At 42.0% G+C, this 16,155-nt stretch overlaps 1 protein-coding gene across 1 annotated transcript in view; it reads right to left on the bottom strand.

Moving 5' to 3' along the window:
* Nucleotides 1–2,874: 2,874 nt before the first annotated feature.
* The window catches only part of LOC137541949 (nuclear apoptosis-inducing factor 1-like), a 16,830-nt gene continuing 3,549 nt past the window's right edge, over nt 2,875–16,155 (bottom strand). Inside the window, exons 5-9 of the mRNA XM_068263517.1 lie at nt 15,925–16,056; nt 14,433–14,927; nt 13,375–13,499; nt 10,417–10,563; nt 2,875–2,888 (exon numbers count right to left, since the gene is read on the bottom strand). Of these exons, the coding sequence (XP_068119618.1) occupies nt 2,875–2,888; nt 10,417–10,563; nt 13,375–13,499; nt 14,433–14,650 (504 nt within the window). The 5' untranslated portion in view covers nt 14,651–14,927; nt 15,925–16,056. The remainder of the gene's footprint in view (nt 2,889–10,416; nt 10,564–13,374; nt 13,500–14,432; nt 14,928–15,924; nt 16,057–16,155) is intronic.

The raw sequence follows: 16,155 nt of genomic DNA, 5'->3' as shown, positions 1-16,155 counted from the left end.
TGACCATTTTTGGCCATAAATAAGGTTAGCCATTGGTACTGACTGCACACTGTCTTATCTCCTGCAATGCATGTTTGTTGGTGGCACAAAATGTAATCAACACATACGTTTGCATGTGGATTTGGTATTAGGTGATATGGTTATAAATGTTACAATTGTTGGGTTGAGTTGTGACAAAGTTAAAGATTTGCTACACGTGTGTTGTGCCACATAGGTTATAAAAGCAAGTTAGGAACGGAACAATCATTATACAGTAGTGGTGCTCCAAATTGTTGTGTGATTGTTTTAAACACCTTGCCAGAAGAACACACTCATATAGTCAGCTGATGCTTTTGACAAATTGCTTCACTTTTCCACACATAGTAGTGTGTTCAAAATCTATTTACATCCAAACATTGTACCAAGGTATGTGGTGTGCAAGTACTAACACAACCAGTGCACTATGGAGCCAGATACACATATGTGTTTATAGACACCTAGGTTACACATGATAGTGCACTGTATGTTTGTATGTGATGGTGATTGTACAGCCTCCACATACAAACATATGATCCTAATGTTACACCATGCTAACATGTGTTCAAATAAATATCTGACCAAGTAGTGTACATACATTTTTTGGACAAACATAAAACATAGTCATGTAACTTTTGCATAATGATTTATTGTAATTTACAACATGTAACATAATAACTATATGCACATAATATTGTACCTTTTTCTAAATGTTTGTATGTGTGTTTTGTTTTCAGGATAACACGTCCACATGATGTTCTCTTATCAGCAGAAGCAACTTTGTGGAGATACATATTTTTGTGTGGTCTTTATGTGTCATTCTAATTGTTTCATGTAAATAAAACTTTTTTAACACAAAACTTTTACTCTATTCATGGTATTTTGTTACACAGACAGCAGTCAATAGTAACAACTACATACCATGTATGTTAAGCTTATTGTTACATTACTAGATTGTAACGTGTTTGTGGAAATAGGCCCTTTTTCCTTTCATTCAAAAGTTGTGGCTCAATACTTCTATGCTGTATAACTGAAATCTTCAGAGCATTTTGTCATTGTGTTTTGTGGCTTCAACTACCAACATACCTTCACATGACAACTTGCACTCTAATTCCTTATAAATGTGCTGACATACACAGACAATTTGTAAATGAAATATTACCTTCATTGTTACATGTGTTAATAACAATCACTTTCAAGGAGAAGTGTAGTGAGAGGTATATGGAATGGTTTTTGAAATGTATGCAAGCAATAAGGCCTGGTGAATGTTGCACATACATTAATGTGAGGATAAGAAGGCCTGAATACGCATCTGTCATAGAAAAGTATTGCTTATCATCCTAAATGTAAAGCTGATGTTGTGTGTGGTTGGTGCTGTTAATTGGAAACAATCAATTTCCAAAATATGTTAAACTTTTAGAGCTTTTAAGGTACATCCAAAAACCATGCTACAGATACATCTACTTAGACTTCACCTGATATTAAGTGAAAAGTTCTGATGTCACTCCAACAACACATACATTGTTGAATAACTATGTTGTTGTCTGGTCAATGCAGATGTTCCTATTCCTCAATGGCTACAAATGCCATAGTCATCCAGGAATTACAGTATAATGTTAACTAGTTTCACACTTTAAAAATTAAACGATTAATGGCACTTGGTGCTTTCAAATAACAGCAAAGGGTGTAGTAGGCAGGGAAGGTGAAGGTCAGCATTGATAATAGTTAGGGCTCAAATCTGTAACCTTTATAAAAAAAATTTGAAACCTAGATTATTTTTGGAAATGCCCACAATCTTATTGTGAATGTCCGAAGGTGTCATAGACATCTCACCTGGATGACATATCAAATGTGCTATCACTCAATAAAGGTTTCCTGCATTCAAAATAAGATGCATTCCATGAGGTTAGGAATACAAAGTTTCCTAACGTGTTTTGAAATAAGTACTGAATACAAGTCTTACTGTCCAAAATATCTATCAATTATTTATAGCCTTCAAGGGCCACGATTGCAAATGGCATCTTTTTCAGACCCTTTAACATACATGTGTTTTGGACCTAATGTTATGGCACAGTGTATATAGTAAAACAAAATGTCAGTGTTCACTGGCAAGAATGATTTTTAGCCAGTCACCTCACTAGCTTTCACTTTTCAACACCAATGCAGACTATACCATTGCATACTAGGGAGGCATCTGTTAGTGAAGTTGGAGCTGCCGATATTTGATTCCCCTCTGGCCAGCTCTTGTTCATGTTTCCACCTTGTAACTGCACTAATGTAGTTACTCTGCTCACATCATCCGCTGTAAAGGCTACGACACACCCTCCTCCGTACAGCGTTGGTTGTGTGCGCTGTGTGTTAATTGGCTGCCCAGCCACAAGGACTACGCAGTGCAGAAGCCGGGCGGGTTGCCATCGGAAGGCCCAACAATCGGAGTCCCTTTCATTGTCAGCTTAGCAAAAGGGGTCCCTGGCAGCTGGCAAGACAATCAACACACAGCGCACACAGCCAGCGCTCTATGGAGGAGGCTGTGTTGTCGAGTTTATGGCTGCTGCTGTGAGCAGAGTAACTGTACATTACTGCACTTACAAGGTGCAAACACGAAAATGAGGTGCCCAGAGGGAATTAAAAACACTGCAGCTGTAACATCAATAACAGATGCCTCCCTACTATCCAATGGGATAGTGTGCATTGGCCTTGGAAAGTGCAAGCTATTTACTTCACTGGCTGCCTAAAAATCCTTATTGCCAGTTACCAATGATCTTTCCATGTGACTATATACTGTGCAATAACATGACTCACAAAACAAATAAGTATGGTAAAGGCTCGGAAAAACATGCTATTCTCAATAGTGGACCTTTAAGTATAATGTTCTGAAAAAAAAGGAGCTTACAGATTAAGGTTTATGCTCCATAATTCCTAATATGTAGTGTCACTGAGTGCAACAGAAGTGCACACTTTATATAGTTGGTGTCCACTCTGGTGGCTGTGTATATGTTTTTTTACACCTACCATAGTAAGGGTTACGTGTAGGATATGGATAGGTGACTGTAGGTTGTGACTGAGCTCATTAAACATGGATTATAGGTGAAAGGTGTGTGTTCATTGAACTTTAATGAATGTCCAATGTTGACTGTATGTATGATAACCAATATGTAAACGTCACTAACCACCCTGGTGAAATTACAACAGGGGGAGCGAGCTGGTTACATATGTCTAGGATGTGTTGGTTGATGGAAGTTGTTGGTGCTCTGTGTGGTCTACTTTCAGTGGAAGGGAATTCTGTAAAGGACATTGGGTAGGGGGGTGGGTGGCAGATAAACTATGATAAAAGGGAGAACATCCGTCTTACACAGATCTCACCTGATGTGGTGGCTGATCTACCCTTATGGGTATTATCAGCTTGCTGGTTTGTGTCCCTCTCACACCAGGGCCCATGTGTGAAGCAGCCTGTTTGTCCTATGGGATCCTGTGGCTTGAAGCTTGATATCCGGCCCAGCTGTCTAAGGGATTGAGCCCCATACAGGCCACAGGTGGGTGCAGCTGTGGTGTTGCAGCCAGTGCTGGGACAACAACTGCTACAAAGCACACAGCTGGGCCGGATATCCAGCTTCAAGCCACAGGATCCCATAGGACAAACAGGCTGCTTCCGACCTGGGCCCTGGTGTGAGAGGGACACAAGCCAGCAAGCTGATAATACCCATAAGGGCAGATCAGCCACCACATCAGCTGAGATGTGTCTAAGAGGGATGGTCTTCCTTTTTCCTTTTTTTTTTTTATTCAATTAAACATCAACCACCCCATTTCCATTATTATTATTATTATTATTATTATTTTTATTTATTTATTTATACAGCGCCAGCATCTTCCGTAGCGCTGTACATAATACAAACAAATAATGGGGAACAAATATACATAAGAAATACAAGACACTGTACAGTCATGACATTGAATAGAGTAAATACAGATACATACATAGTTGATATGTGGTTGGTACATGTACATATGTTAAAATAACAGCAGTATGAGAAACACTAGGAGGAGGTCCCTGCCCTTGCGGGCTTACAATCTAGAGGGTAGTGGGGAGGAAACACTAGGAGGAGGTCCCTGCCCTTGCGGGCTTACAATCTAGAGGGTAGTGGGGAGGAAACAAAAGGGAAGGAAACACAAGGATTAGTGGGTGAGCCAGTGTGCCTTCAGTGCTGCCTATAGCAAATTATAGGCTTGTCTGAACAGGTGTGTTTTCAGAGTACGTTTGAAGGTTTCCAGACTTGAGGCATGACGAACCGGCTGAGGGAGAGAGTTCCAAAGGAGAGGGACAGCCCGTGAGAAGTCTTGGATGCGAGAGTGAGACGAGGTGACTAGGCTGGAGGACAAAAGGGTCTCCTGTGAGGAACGGAGGGTCCGGGCGGGGAGGTATCTGGAGATTAAAGAGGAAATGTATGGAGGCAATAGCTTGTATAGAGCTTTGTATGCAAGTGTGAGAAGTTTAAACTGGATCCTTTGGGCAACTGGTAGCCAATGGAGGGATTGGCAGAGAGGGGCTGCCTCAGAGGATCTAGAAGAGAGGTGGATGAGGCGGGCTGCAGAGTTTAGTAGGGATTGGAGAGGTGCCAGTCTGCTTTTTGGTAGACCACAGAGTAGGGTGTTGCAGTAGTCAAGGCGGGAGATGATTAGGGCATGTACAAGCATTTTAGTTGCCTCTTGTGAAAGGAAGGGACGGATTCTGGAAATGTTTTTGAGATGGAAGTAGCAGGAGGTAGTTAAAGTGTTAATATGTGGTTTAAAGGAGAGCTCAGAGTCCAGAGTTACCCCTAGGCAACGCGCTTTGGGGGTTGATGCTATTGGGGTGTTATCTACATTGATTGTGACAATGGGAGGTGGAACAGAGAGCGAAGGTGGAAATATCACAATCTCTGTTTTGCTCATATTGAGTTTAAGGAAGCGGGATGACATAAATGTAGATACAGCGGATAGACATTCGGGAACTTTTGATAGTAGTGTGGAGAGGTCTGGGGCAGAACAATAAATTTGGGTGTCATCAGCATAGAGGTGATATTGAAACCCAAAAGAGCTTATTATCTGTCCCAGGCCATGGGTGTAAATGGAAAAGAGGAGGGGTCCAAGGACGGACCCTTGTGGTACTCCCACAGACAGTGGCCGTGGAGAGGAGTTGGTATTGGCATAGGAGACCATGAAAGAACGTCCAGACAGGTAGGAGTTGAGCCAGGAGTGTGCTAGGCCCTTGATTCCCAGTGTTGAGAGGGTCTGGAGAAGTAGGGTATGATCAACAGTGTCGAAGGCAGAGGACAGATCTAGGAGTATTAGTACCGAAAATCTGCCTTTGGCTTTAGCAGCTAGGAGGTCATTGGCAACCTTAGTGAGAACGGTTTCCGTAGAGTGTTGGCGGAAGCCAGACTGGAAGGGGTCCAACAGGGAATTAGCAGAGAGAAAGTTGGACAACTGAGTAAATTTGGCGTTCCAGCAGTTTGGAGGCAAAGGGAAGGAGAGAGACTGGCCGGTAATTAGAAAGGGCCGTAGAGTCTAAAGAGGGTTTTTTGATTAGTGGTGTTATGATAGCTTGTTTAAATGAAGAAGGGAAAGTGCCAGTTGAGATGGAAAGGTTAAACAGTGTTGTTAAAGCAGGAATGAGGGGGAGGAGACCTGGGGGATAAGATGAGAGGGAATAGGGTCTGAGGCGCATGTAGTAAGATGAGCTTTAGAGATTAGTGAAGAAAGACGCTGTTCAGTTAAGGCTGAGAAGATTGTTAGCGGGGAGGAGGTATGAGTGCGTGAGTGGTTATGTGGAGAGGGATAGTTGATAGTAGGGGAGCTGCCGGACAGAGAGGAAAAAGGAAGAGGTGATTGGACCGGTGAAGAGGGTTGCTTTAGAAAGCTGTTCTGTAGTGTTTCAATTTTGCTCACAAAATATGCTGCAAAGTCTTCTGCAGACAAGCTTGTGGTTGTAGGGGGAGGCGGGGGGTGGAGAAGAGAGCTGAAGGTGTTGAAAAGTTGTTTAGGGTTATTGGATTGTGAAGAAAGAAGTGTAGAGAAGTATGACTGCTTTGCAAGTGAGAGAGTGTCCCTGAGCTGGAGCAGCGTGTTTTTATAGTGGGCGAAGTTATCTGCATTGGTGCTTTTCCTCCACTGCCGTTCTGCTGCCCTGGACTGTCTTTTCAGTTGTTTGATCGGTTCAGTCAGCCAGGGCTGTCTGTTGATGCGGCGGGGGTGGAAGTTGGTGAGAGGGGCGGCTGTGTTCATGACAGCGGTGACTGTGGTGGAGTAGTAGATGGATGCTGACTCCGGGATAGTGTAGGATGACAGGGAGCTCAGGGGTTTTAGAGAGTCAGCTAGGGAGCAGAGGTTGAGGTTGCGATAATTCCTGCATAAGCGTGATGGCTGCACTACAGTAGTTGGAGGAGGCAGGGAGGGGCTGATTGTAAAAGTTATGAGATTGTGATCTGAAAGGGGGAATAAATAGTTATTAAATGTGGAAACTGGGCAGAGTCGGGTAAAAACTAGGTCCAAAGTGTGGCCATCTTTGTGGGTGGAGGTTGAGGACCACTGGGAGAGGTCATAGGATGAGGTGAGTGAGAGGAATTTTGTTGTAGTGGAACAGTTAGTGTCTATGGGGATGTTAAAGTCCCCAATGATGATGGAAGGAATGTCAGTGGATAGAAAGTGGAGAAGCCATGTTGAAAAGTGGTCAATGAAGGTGGAGGCTGGTCCAGGAGGCCGGTAGATGACAGCAACCTGGAAGTGGTGAGGGGAGTAGATGCGGACAGCATGAGCCTCAAAAGAAGAGAAAGCCAGAGAAGGTGCAGGTGCAAGTGGTGTAAAGGAGCAGTGTTCGGAAAGAATCCCACCCCACCTCCATGTTTGTCACCCAATCTAGGTGTGTGGCTAAACTTGAGGCCACCGTATGAAAGGGCAGCTGGAGACACAGTATCAGATGGGGTTAGCCATGTCTCAGTGAGCCCCAGGAAGGTGAAAGCATTAGTGATGAACAGATCATGGATGTGGGCTAGTATATTTCCTTTATAGGTGTGAACAAATATGTAAGACAGCTAGTAACATGTATCAATCACAACATGCAGCACACATTATTCTGTTGCTCATAATGTTACATTAACATTTGTTTATGAGCTTCTGTTACAAACACAGTGACCATATAATATGTCAAACAAGTTAGCTGTAGTCAACGTCCATATGATGTCTAAATGTGCTCAAAAAATGTCTGCAACAGCAAGTATTGTAACTGGAACCATTACAAGGAAGTGGAACATACTTTCCAACATATATGCTCTTACATTGAAGGCCAAGGACCTGTAACCACAAACACTCGTGATTCTCGGGTGCCTTTGGAGTCCTTACATGTTAATTGGCAACTGACATGGCCAACAATTTGAAGAGCAGTAATATACATGGCGCTATAATATATGCCAAACACTGTGTTGACTGTATCCAAGATCTGAACAAAACACACAATTAGCCAGAGAAGGATGTTTGTACAACATTAATCCAATAATAGGAACAGCCTTCATGGTTATATGTTGTGGGCAACAGAATGCCTAACCTCACCGTCAACCCTGTACATGGTGTGGTTTTAATGACAACAACCATATCATGATGGTAAGACAGATGTGATCCTGATCCATTACCAATACACTGTGTACACACTGGAATCTGTCCTCAGTGAACAAAGTACTGTACATGTGACACAACGTTTGTTATGGATAGATTAAATATACCTAAGATAGTGTGCCGGATGCAATATTGCATTCGGGATTGTAATCCACAACACACAGGTTAGACATACCATAGGAAAAGTGCACCCTATGTTACTCCTAGGTGTAACCTGTATATATGTCGGTTGCAAAGAAAACATGTATTGTTGTAACCGGAGCACAATCTACTTCATTGTTATTCAATGTTGAACAATTTCCAGCTGTATTAACCCAATATACATGTCATTCACACAGGACAGCATATTACCATGTGTGTATAAGTGTTTGTTATACACTTCAACAACACAGACTAACAGTGTGTGAATGCTACAGGCTATATAGTGGAGTCTGTACCCTAACTGTGTTAGCTGGACCAGTCAGGATCTTTCAAAATAATATCATGCACTAATATACAATTGTACACATACACTGTTGAATATTATAGGTTTGTTTTTGATAGAAGTAAATTACCATGCTATAGTCTTTGCAACTAACGCTATGTTTTTCTGGAGCAAACTTTGGTGGCATCTTTGATATATTACATAATAATACTGTTTTGAGGATAACCAACCCAACAGACAATAACCAGGTACTTATTAGGTGGATCAGTGAATAATGGTGCACAGGGAAAAAAGAACAAAAACGGCACACACTAACGTTATTTATCAATAGTGGCACACACTAACGTTATTTATCAATAGTGCCGTTCATTTGCCCAACAGCAGATGTTATTGCCCACAGTAACGTTATTTATCAATAGCGCCCTACATAAGCCAAACTGCAGACGATATTTAACTGCAAAACGGTGAATGGATTTAATGTAACACTGACAAGGTTAGGGTTAGGCATTACTGGGGGGGTCTTAGGGTTAGGCACCATCAGGGGGGTCTTAGAGTTAGGCACCACCAGGGAGGTCTTAGGGTTAGGCACCACCAGGGGGGGGTCTTAGGGTTAGGCACCACCAGGGAGATCTTAGGGTTAGGCACCACCAGAGGGGTGGTTAGGGTTAGGCACCACCAGGGGGGGTTTAGGGGTTAGGGATAGGTACAGAGAGGGTTCTTTGTGTTAACGCTAAATAACGATAAGGCTTTAACGCTAAATAACAATAAGGCTTTAACGTTAAATAGAGATAAGCGGCAAACGGATTAGCGGCAACACAGGCGCCATTTTCAGATGGATCCCTTATTAGGAGACCCATACATGGTATGACCTGTGCATATGGCACATAACATTATGACTACTTCAGTCTGTACACCTCCACGTGTCAGTATGATATTGAAATGACAATCTCCAGCTACTGTATGCTATTTTGACGGGTGAAATGTGTTAAAGGAGTTCTTTAGCCAAAAAAGTAGACAGTTAAAAAATGTGACAGATGACAGGTTTTTGGCCAGTCCATCTTTTTAAGGGGCATTCGCATGGCTTTGTTTGTTTTCAACAGCATTTCCGGAACAGTAGAAAAATGTAAATAACATAATAGTGTGCAAGTGATTCGGGAGGCCAGCTGGTATATTGCTATTTTGATTGTTAAACTGTTTGTTCAGGAAATGCGGTTTAAAAAGAAGAAAGCCCTGATAATCCCCCTTAAAAAGATGGCCTGGCCCAAAACCGGTCATCTGTCACATTTTGTAACTGCCTAGTGCCTACTTTTTTTTCAAAAAGAACCCCTTTAAAGAGAAACTCCAACCAAGAATTGAACTTTATCCCAATCAGTAGCTGATACCCCCTTTTACATGAGAAATAGAATGATTTTCACAAACAGACCATCAGGGGGCGCTGTGTGACTAATTTTGTGCTGAAACCCCTCCTACAAGAGGCTCTGAATACCGCGGTACTCCTGGCAAACTGCCACAATGTAACAAGGCTCACAGACAGGAAATGGCTGTTTACAGCTGTCTAACAGCTAGAAACAGCTAAATAACCTGCCCACAGTAACAATGTCACCATGTAATAAATGTCAGAATGTGAATCTGGGAGAGGAAAGATTTTACAATGAGCAAACACTGACTAAATCATTTATACATAATTATTGTAAAAATGAAGCACTTTTTTATTACATTATTTTCACTGGAGTTCCTCTTTAAGTAACATAGCATATCTAAAGCACCCGAAAAATAGACCGCACACAATAGCACTTATGTACACATAATGAAGGTATTTGCTCTCTTAGTAGCTCCTTTGTAAGGTTTTTTTCATAGTATAAAGTAATAATCCACCAGATACTTAGCTAACTTTTGCTTGCGTGCTATTGACACTTTCTAATCCAAAACCCACACACATAGAAGAATGGCAATGTTGTACTTTCTTACCTACATTACTAATCAGTAGACACTTCCCCGAGGATGTCGTCTGCCTCCCTAGAAACACTGACTCGTCCCAGACTTACAATATTACTCAGCAAATTTTTAAGATCAGACAAATATAGCAGCTTCTGCTCTCTATACAGTTGTGTGGATGTTGAACTTTGAATCAAACAAATATTGCTCTTTGTCTGCTGTTCTAGTTCTACAAATTAGTTTAGGATTTTTCCTTACTTCACCACTAGGTGGAGGTGTGTAATCATCTAGTGTCTGTTGTGTGTGTTCTTCATTAGTAGCCTGTGTAAGTTGACTACCGGTTTGTTGTGTGTTTTGAGTCAGGGATGTATATGTGCCACTCTGCTCAGCATCATTACCATGTACAAGCATTAGGTTATCATCTTCATTTTTGTCATCGAGTTCACAGATGAGGTCTGATAATGGATGTACATCACTGTCTGAAGGATCAGAAAATATGATGTCGTTGTCTGGCGTAGGAAATGTTGACTCGTTGTCAATATTCTCTACAATACACACAATATACTATTCAATTGCATTGTGACTAATAACATATACTGTATAACACAGTGCATAAACATGCAACACAGGTATAATTGTTCTTACTAACAAATATTACAGTAAACTTTAAAATGTACATATCAGTTTGTGGTTATTAATATATAAATAGACTTCACACACATACAATCTACATAATGTACACTTTAATGTACATTGCCATGACATCAATGGCAGCCTCTAGCGTGGGCCGAGAGAGGACATGGACCCCTTAACTATTTACTCTTTCCCCTCAAACAGGGGTGGCAGGAGGGAGAGAATGGGAGATAGAAGAGGAAGCTGTGTGGACAGGGGGGAAGGGGGGGCCATTCCCCCATTCCACCCCACACCTTGGTGCTCCCCCTGTCACTCATTTTCCCCATCAGATAGCGGCTGCCAGCACTATATAAACACTTTGTTCTTCCCAGGGCGGGAGAACAAGACATCTGTGCGCAAGTGCCAGTACTCTGGTCTACTGTAGAGCAGAGTAGCGGCGCTCAGATCTGTTACTCTCTCAGCCAGGTAAGCAGGAAGTGTTATTCCGCTGCTGACAGGCGCTATCTGATGGGGCAAGCAAGAGACAGGGAGGGGCAAGGTGAGAGAAGGGGGGGGGGGTTCAATGGCTCCCCTTCCCCAATGGCCACACAGCTTGCTCTTCTGTCGGCCATTTTCTAGCTCCTGCCACCACACCTGAGGACATCGATACCCCTGGCTATAGTGGGGTAGGCTATGTCCTGACCATATCTACTGGGGACACCTATAGACCTGGCAACATATACCCTTGCCTACAAATACTGGGCACATATACACCTGCCTAAATATATTGTGGACAGAGAGACCATTCTGTCATTATCTGCATTTATGTTGTGTTTAGGCATTTTGTGTGGGGGTGGGGGGGGGGGATGGAAAATCATTACCTGGTATAACTACAGTACAGTTATCCCCGTTCACATGCCGTCATGACACGGGCCATTTGTTTTCCACAAATGCCCACATTATTGATGGCACCTTAACATTTGTGACTGCCCCCTGATATGTGGCTGCCTACAACCAGCCCTAATGACATCCGTAATGTTATACAATGGGAGTGTTTAACATGGTCATAATGTAATTCTGTTGGTAGCACTCTTTCTGAACTAACTAAATTACTGTGGCGAGTATAAGCTTACATTTATGTAATTGTCATGATATATGTATGTGCATAGTTTTAATGCTTTGGATGTCCTCAGCTATGCCCATGAAAGATGCTGTCACAGGAGCCCTCAGTGGCTGACCGCACTTAGCCTTCTAAACGGTGCCAGCGCACAGATCGTGCGAACTCTGGTCGCAGTCAATGCGCAGGAACCGTTAAGAATTAGCCGCAGACAACTCCGAAGGGAGCCTGTGAGACACGGGTAATTACAACGTCACCTACTGGTTCAGAGTAAACTGCCACCACCGCGGTTACTATGGGACCGTGGGGCCCACTAACTGACTGACTAATCCTGCGAATAAAACGGTTAAACACACGATATTCTGTCTAGCCAACAACAAACAAACAGTAGCGTATCTTCAGAGACCCGGGATCATTTCTGTGTGTGCTGATAAGCAGGGTAGCGAAACAGTGAATGACTTGGGGAAAGTCGTTTATTCACGCAATATAAATAATTAATATATACAGACAATTATGAAAATCAACAATTATTAAAACAGTAATAGCCAGTATGAAAAATAAAAGAAGGGAGAAAAATACTTAGTTCCTGGAAAGATGTCCTGTTTGTGGGAAAAATCAGAGTTCTGGTTTCCAATCAAGTTCAAGCAAACGGTTTCAAGTTCTTAGAGTTCTTTGTTCAGATGGGTCAGCAAAATGGCCACCAGCCCTATGTCCTCTGGCTGGCAGCAGATTGTCATGAAGATGGTAAAGGGAGGAAACTTCTTCCCAGGCAGCTCATTCACTTTTTATGGAGCTGAGCTCAGAGGCGGGCTCCCAGAGTCGGCCCTCCAGGCCGGACTATGGTAATCACATGTGGGCAGGGGCTTTAGCAACCTCATAATCCTGACATGTTCCCTAGGCAGACCTGCGCGGCCGGCCCACAAATAATAAGTACATATTCTCGATCCCCAGAACCTACCGATTAATATGATATCAAACTTGGGCATGTTTGCATGCCTGGTTAAAAAACGGTGGAATTCCCAGAGTTCTGTTTAGGACAGTGGCCCAAATTTAATATCAAAACACTCACAAGATCCGGACCAGCAGAATGATATAACTTTCACATTTCTCACCTGAACGGTATTGCTTAAACATGCTCAAAATACTAAACTCCATGCTTTCTAATATGGCTCCGGCCGGTCTGAGCAGAGCAGATTTTTTGAATAGCCCCCTGCTGGGAGCTCATCCTGTCTTCCCCAAATGGCAGAGTGAGTTCTCTGCTGGCTAATTAACATCTAGGTGTCACCTGGTTCCCAGAGCCAAAAGGGAAATTGTGCCTTCCACAGGGAATATGTCCCAGCTAATTAACACCTTCCCCCCAGGCTGTCACTGTAGCTTAGGAACAGCTGGGGAATCTGTCTTAGCTGAGGGATACTTCTTATCAAATCTTGGTTCTATTGATCTGAAGCGCAATCGATGCAGGAATCGAGTGCGATCGTTCTTTACTTCACGGGCGGTGCCAGGACGCGCCTGCGTCCCCGCAACCGTCCGTGACAGATGCTTGTGAAGTTTATACATTGCACTTTAGCACAATACATTACACACCACTAAATACACATATTTCAGTCGAAATGTATCAGTTATGTACGTTTTTTTTGCGTGAACGAATCCAACCCTCCTTTAATGCCTGGAATTGAGTCTGGATCTATTAGTGCACGTAGCTTCTCTTCATATGCTTTATAATACATTTCACAGCGACCACCGTTTTTTTTCCTGCAAAAACAATAACAGCATTTAAAATGACACTCTTGATACACCATTGTTTGGATATACACTGTCGGCATATCACCATAGAGAAAAGTGCGTAATGTTTTTTAAACATTCTTTTCAGACACAACTGTAACTACAATTACTAGTCTACTCTCTTTAATTGCTGTATTGTTTTGTTGTTATGACTCATTGTTGAAATTATGATTTCACAGTCATTCACCCGTTAAGTAAGCATAGTAGCTGATGATTCAAACCAGATGCACAAGGGGCATGCTTGCCCTTTAAAGTGAGGCAGAGATGAAGCACCCTCATGTATGTTAGCATATAGATCAGTGTGAACATTACAATAAAAAACTACCATGTTTTCATTGTGATTGTGCACTGCACAGCTTGTTTGTGTGGTTAAAGTTCCAAACTCATCAACTCAGCATTCTGTCTGGCTTTGCTATAATAGCTCAGCTATAATGATTCCTGAGCAGAGCCAGCAGGGGGAAGGCTTTAACTTGAAAAGACGTGAGAGAACACAGACTGAGCTATAAATATTCCAGACCAAATCCACAATGAATGGTCAGTCGTGATTATTAGCAGGCCGCATTCTAACAAAGCTGTGCAGTGCAAAATAAAACAGAGCAAGGTAGGTGTTTTCTGCAAAGTTACCAGTGATATATATGTTCAAAGACATGAGTGTGATTTGTCTCTGGTTCCCTTTTACACACATCATCTTGTAAACAAACAGCTACAATGATTGTTCAGCAGTACCAGAATGCATAGTCAGTCATGGTTTGTCAGAGGCCTGGCCAAATACAAAAATTACAGTGATAAATGGTACACACACGAGGATTGATGAAGCATATAAACTTCACTATGACATATATAATATCAATCATTAGGAACCTTTGTGTATAGTTCACTTAGAATGCTCATGACTTTGTGTACCTTTGTTTATGTTCATCCGACATCTTTTTACGAACATCACGTTTGAGGTCTTGAAATCGCTTCTTCACATTAACGACATCTCTTTTGCACACCCCAACACTATTAACAGCTTCCAATATTGACAACCATTGGTCACGTCTCCATGAACTGTCTGTGCTTGCCTTCTTCACCCCTATAAGTCGGTCATATAAAGGGACCAATTCCTCCACCAATTTCATGTTCTCAGCACTTGTGAATCCAGCTTTACGGCAGTCTTTTTTGTTGTCTTTCTTGCTGTTCACATCTTCAGCAGAACTTAAGTCAGTCGAGGTTTGGATTGTCACTCTGTTAACTTGTGGAGGTACAGGTCTCTTCTTCGGAGAAATGTGGGATAATTGAGTGAGGCTAAGGTTTTTTTGGTGGCCTCAGGCCGGCACTGTTTTTGGCCACCATATTTTTTTTGCTCAATTCCTCCCCACCAAACCATTCATTTTCATCATTAGTGTTCTTTTCTCCCTGTGTGTAAAGAATCAGACAAGGTCAAATTGGAAATGGAGACATCATTAGTGAGTAAAAAACAACATAATATTCAAAGCACAAAGACTTTGTAGATGAGCAATAAAAGAATAAGAATTTACAATGAAACAGACCAATAAAACCCTCAGATTAAAGGACATCTATATAGATAGAGAGAGACAGATAGAGAGAGAGAGAGAGAGAGACACAGACAGACAGAGAGACAGAGAGAGACAGAGAGACAGACAGAGATAAAGAGAGAGTGAAAGAAAGAGAGAGAGAAAGAGATAGAGACAGAGATAAAGAGAGAGTGAAAGAAACAGAGTGAGAGAGAGAGAGAGAGAGAGAGAGAGAGAGAGAGAGAGAGAGAGAGAAAACAAAGAAAGGAAGAAAGAAAGACAGAAAGAGAGAGAGACACAGAGAGATATGTAAATATCACTAATCCACCAGCCAGATGTGAATTGTGTTATTGACTAATCATGTTGGTTATTAACATTCCTAATACAATCCTCAACTGAACATTCAGTCTTGGCTTTCAGAAGATGTATAGAAGCAACGTCTGTGTTATGTGTTGTATGTGAAAGAACAAGGCTGCCCCCTTGTGGCACTGGGCACTAATCATTCTTGGCACAGCATTATAGTAAAGTCTGAGTCAACGCTGAGTGGCAAAGTTAATTATGCATGCTTTTTAAAAAGCTGACCATTCCATGACAACAATACACAGCAGGGTAGATGTATTGTAAAATCTCCCCAAAGACATATATAATACAATACATGAGGGTGCTCCATATCTGATTGACGTTAAATATATTCAGATGAGGGTATGCAAATATCGCTCCACTTACTGTGGACTGGGTTATTTGTTGCTATTAGGGTATTGATTTCAAATAGTAATGAGACATAGCTTCATTTGTGAACTATGTGTGTAATCTGCACATAACAAAGGGATGTTGGGTCAAAGATGTTGCCATTCAGTGATGATAGTATTGGCATGTACCTCATTATCCAGATCATACACAGGCTTGCGTGGCACTTTTTTGGAACGTTGCAGTACTTCTTGGGTGACACTTATATCTTCCTTTCTTTTTTTTGAAAGTACATAACTTTTAGATGTAGGATGCATCTTTGTCTGTAATGTGTTAAGAATAAAATGACATAGCTATCACAAATCAATCCATTCTACATGCAACATATAAATAACTGCCATATTTGGACAATATTCACAACC

The sequence above is a fragment of the Hyperolius riggenbachi genome, chromosome 12 (assembly GCF_040937935.1).
Source record: "Hyperolius riggenbachi isolate aHypRig1 chromosome 12, aHypRig1.pri, whole genome shotgun sequence".
Taxonomy (NCBI): domain Eukaryota; kingdom Metazoa; phylum Chordata; class Amphibia; order Anura; family Hyperoliidae; genus Hyperolius; species Hyperolius riggenbachi.
This window is presented reverse-complemented; position numbering and strand designations above follow the sequence as displayed.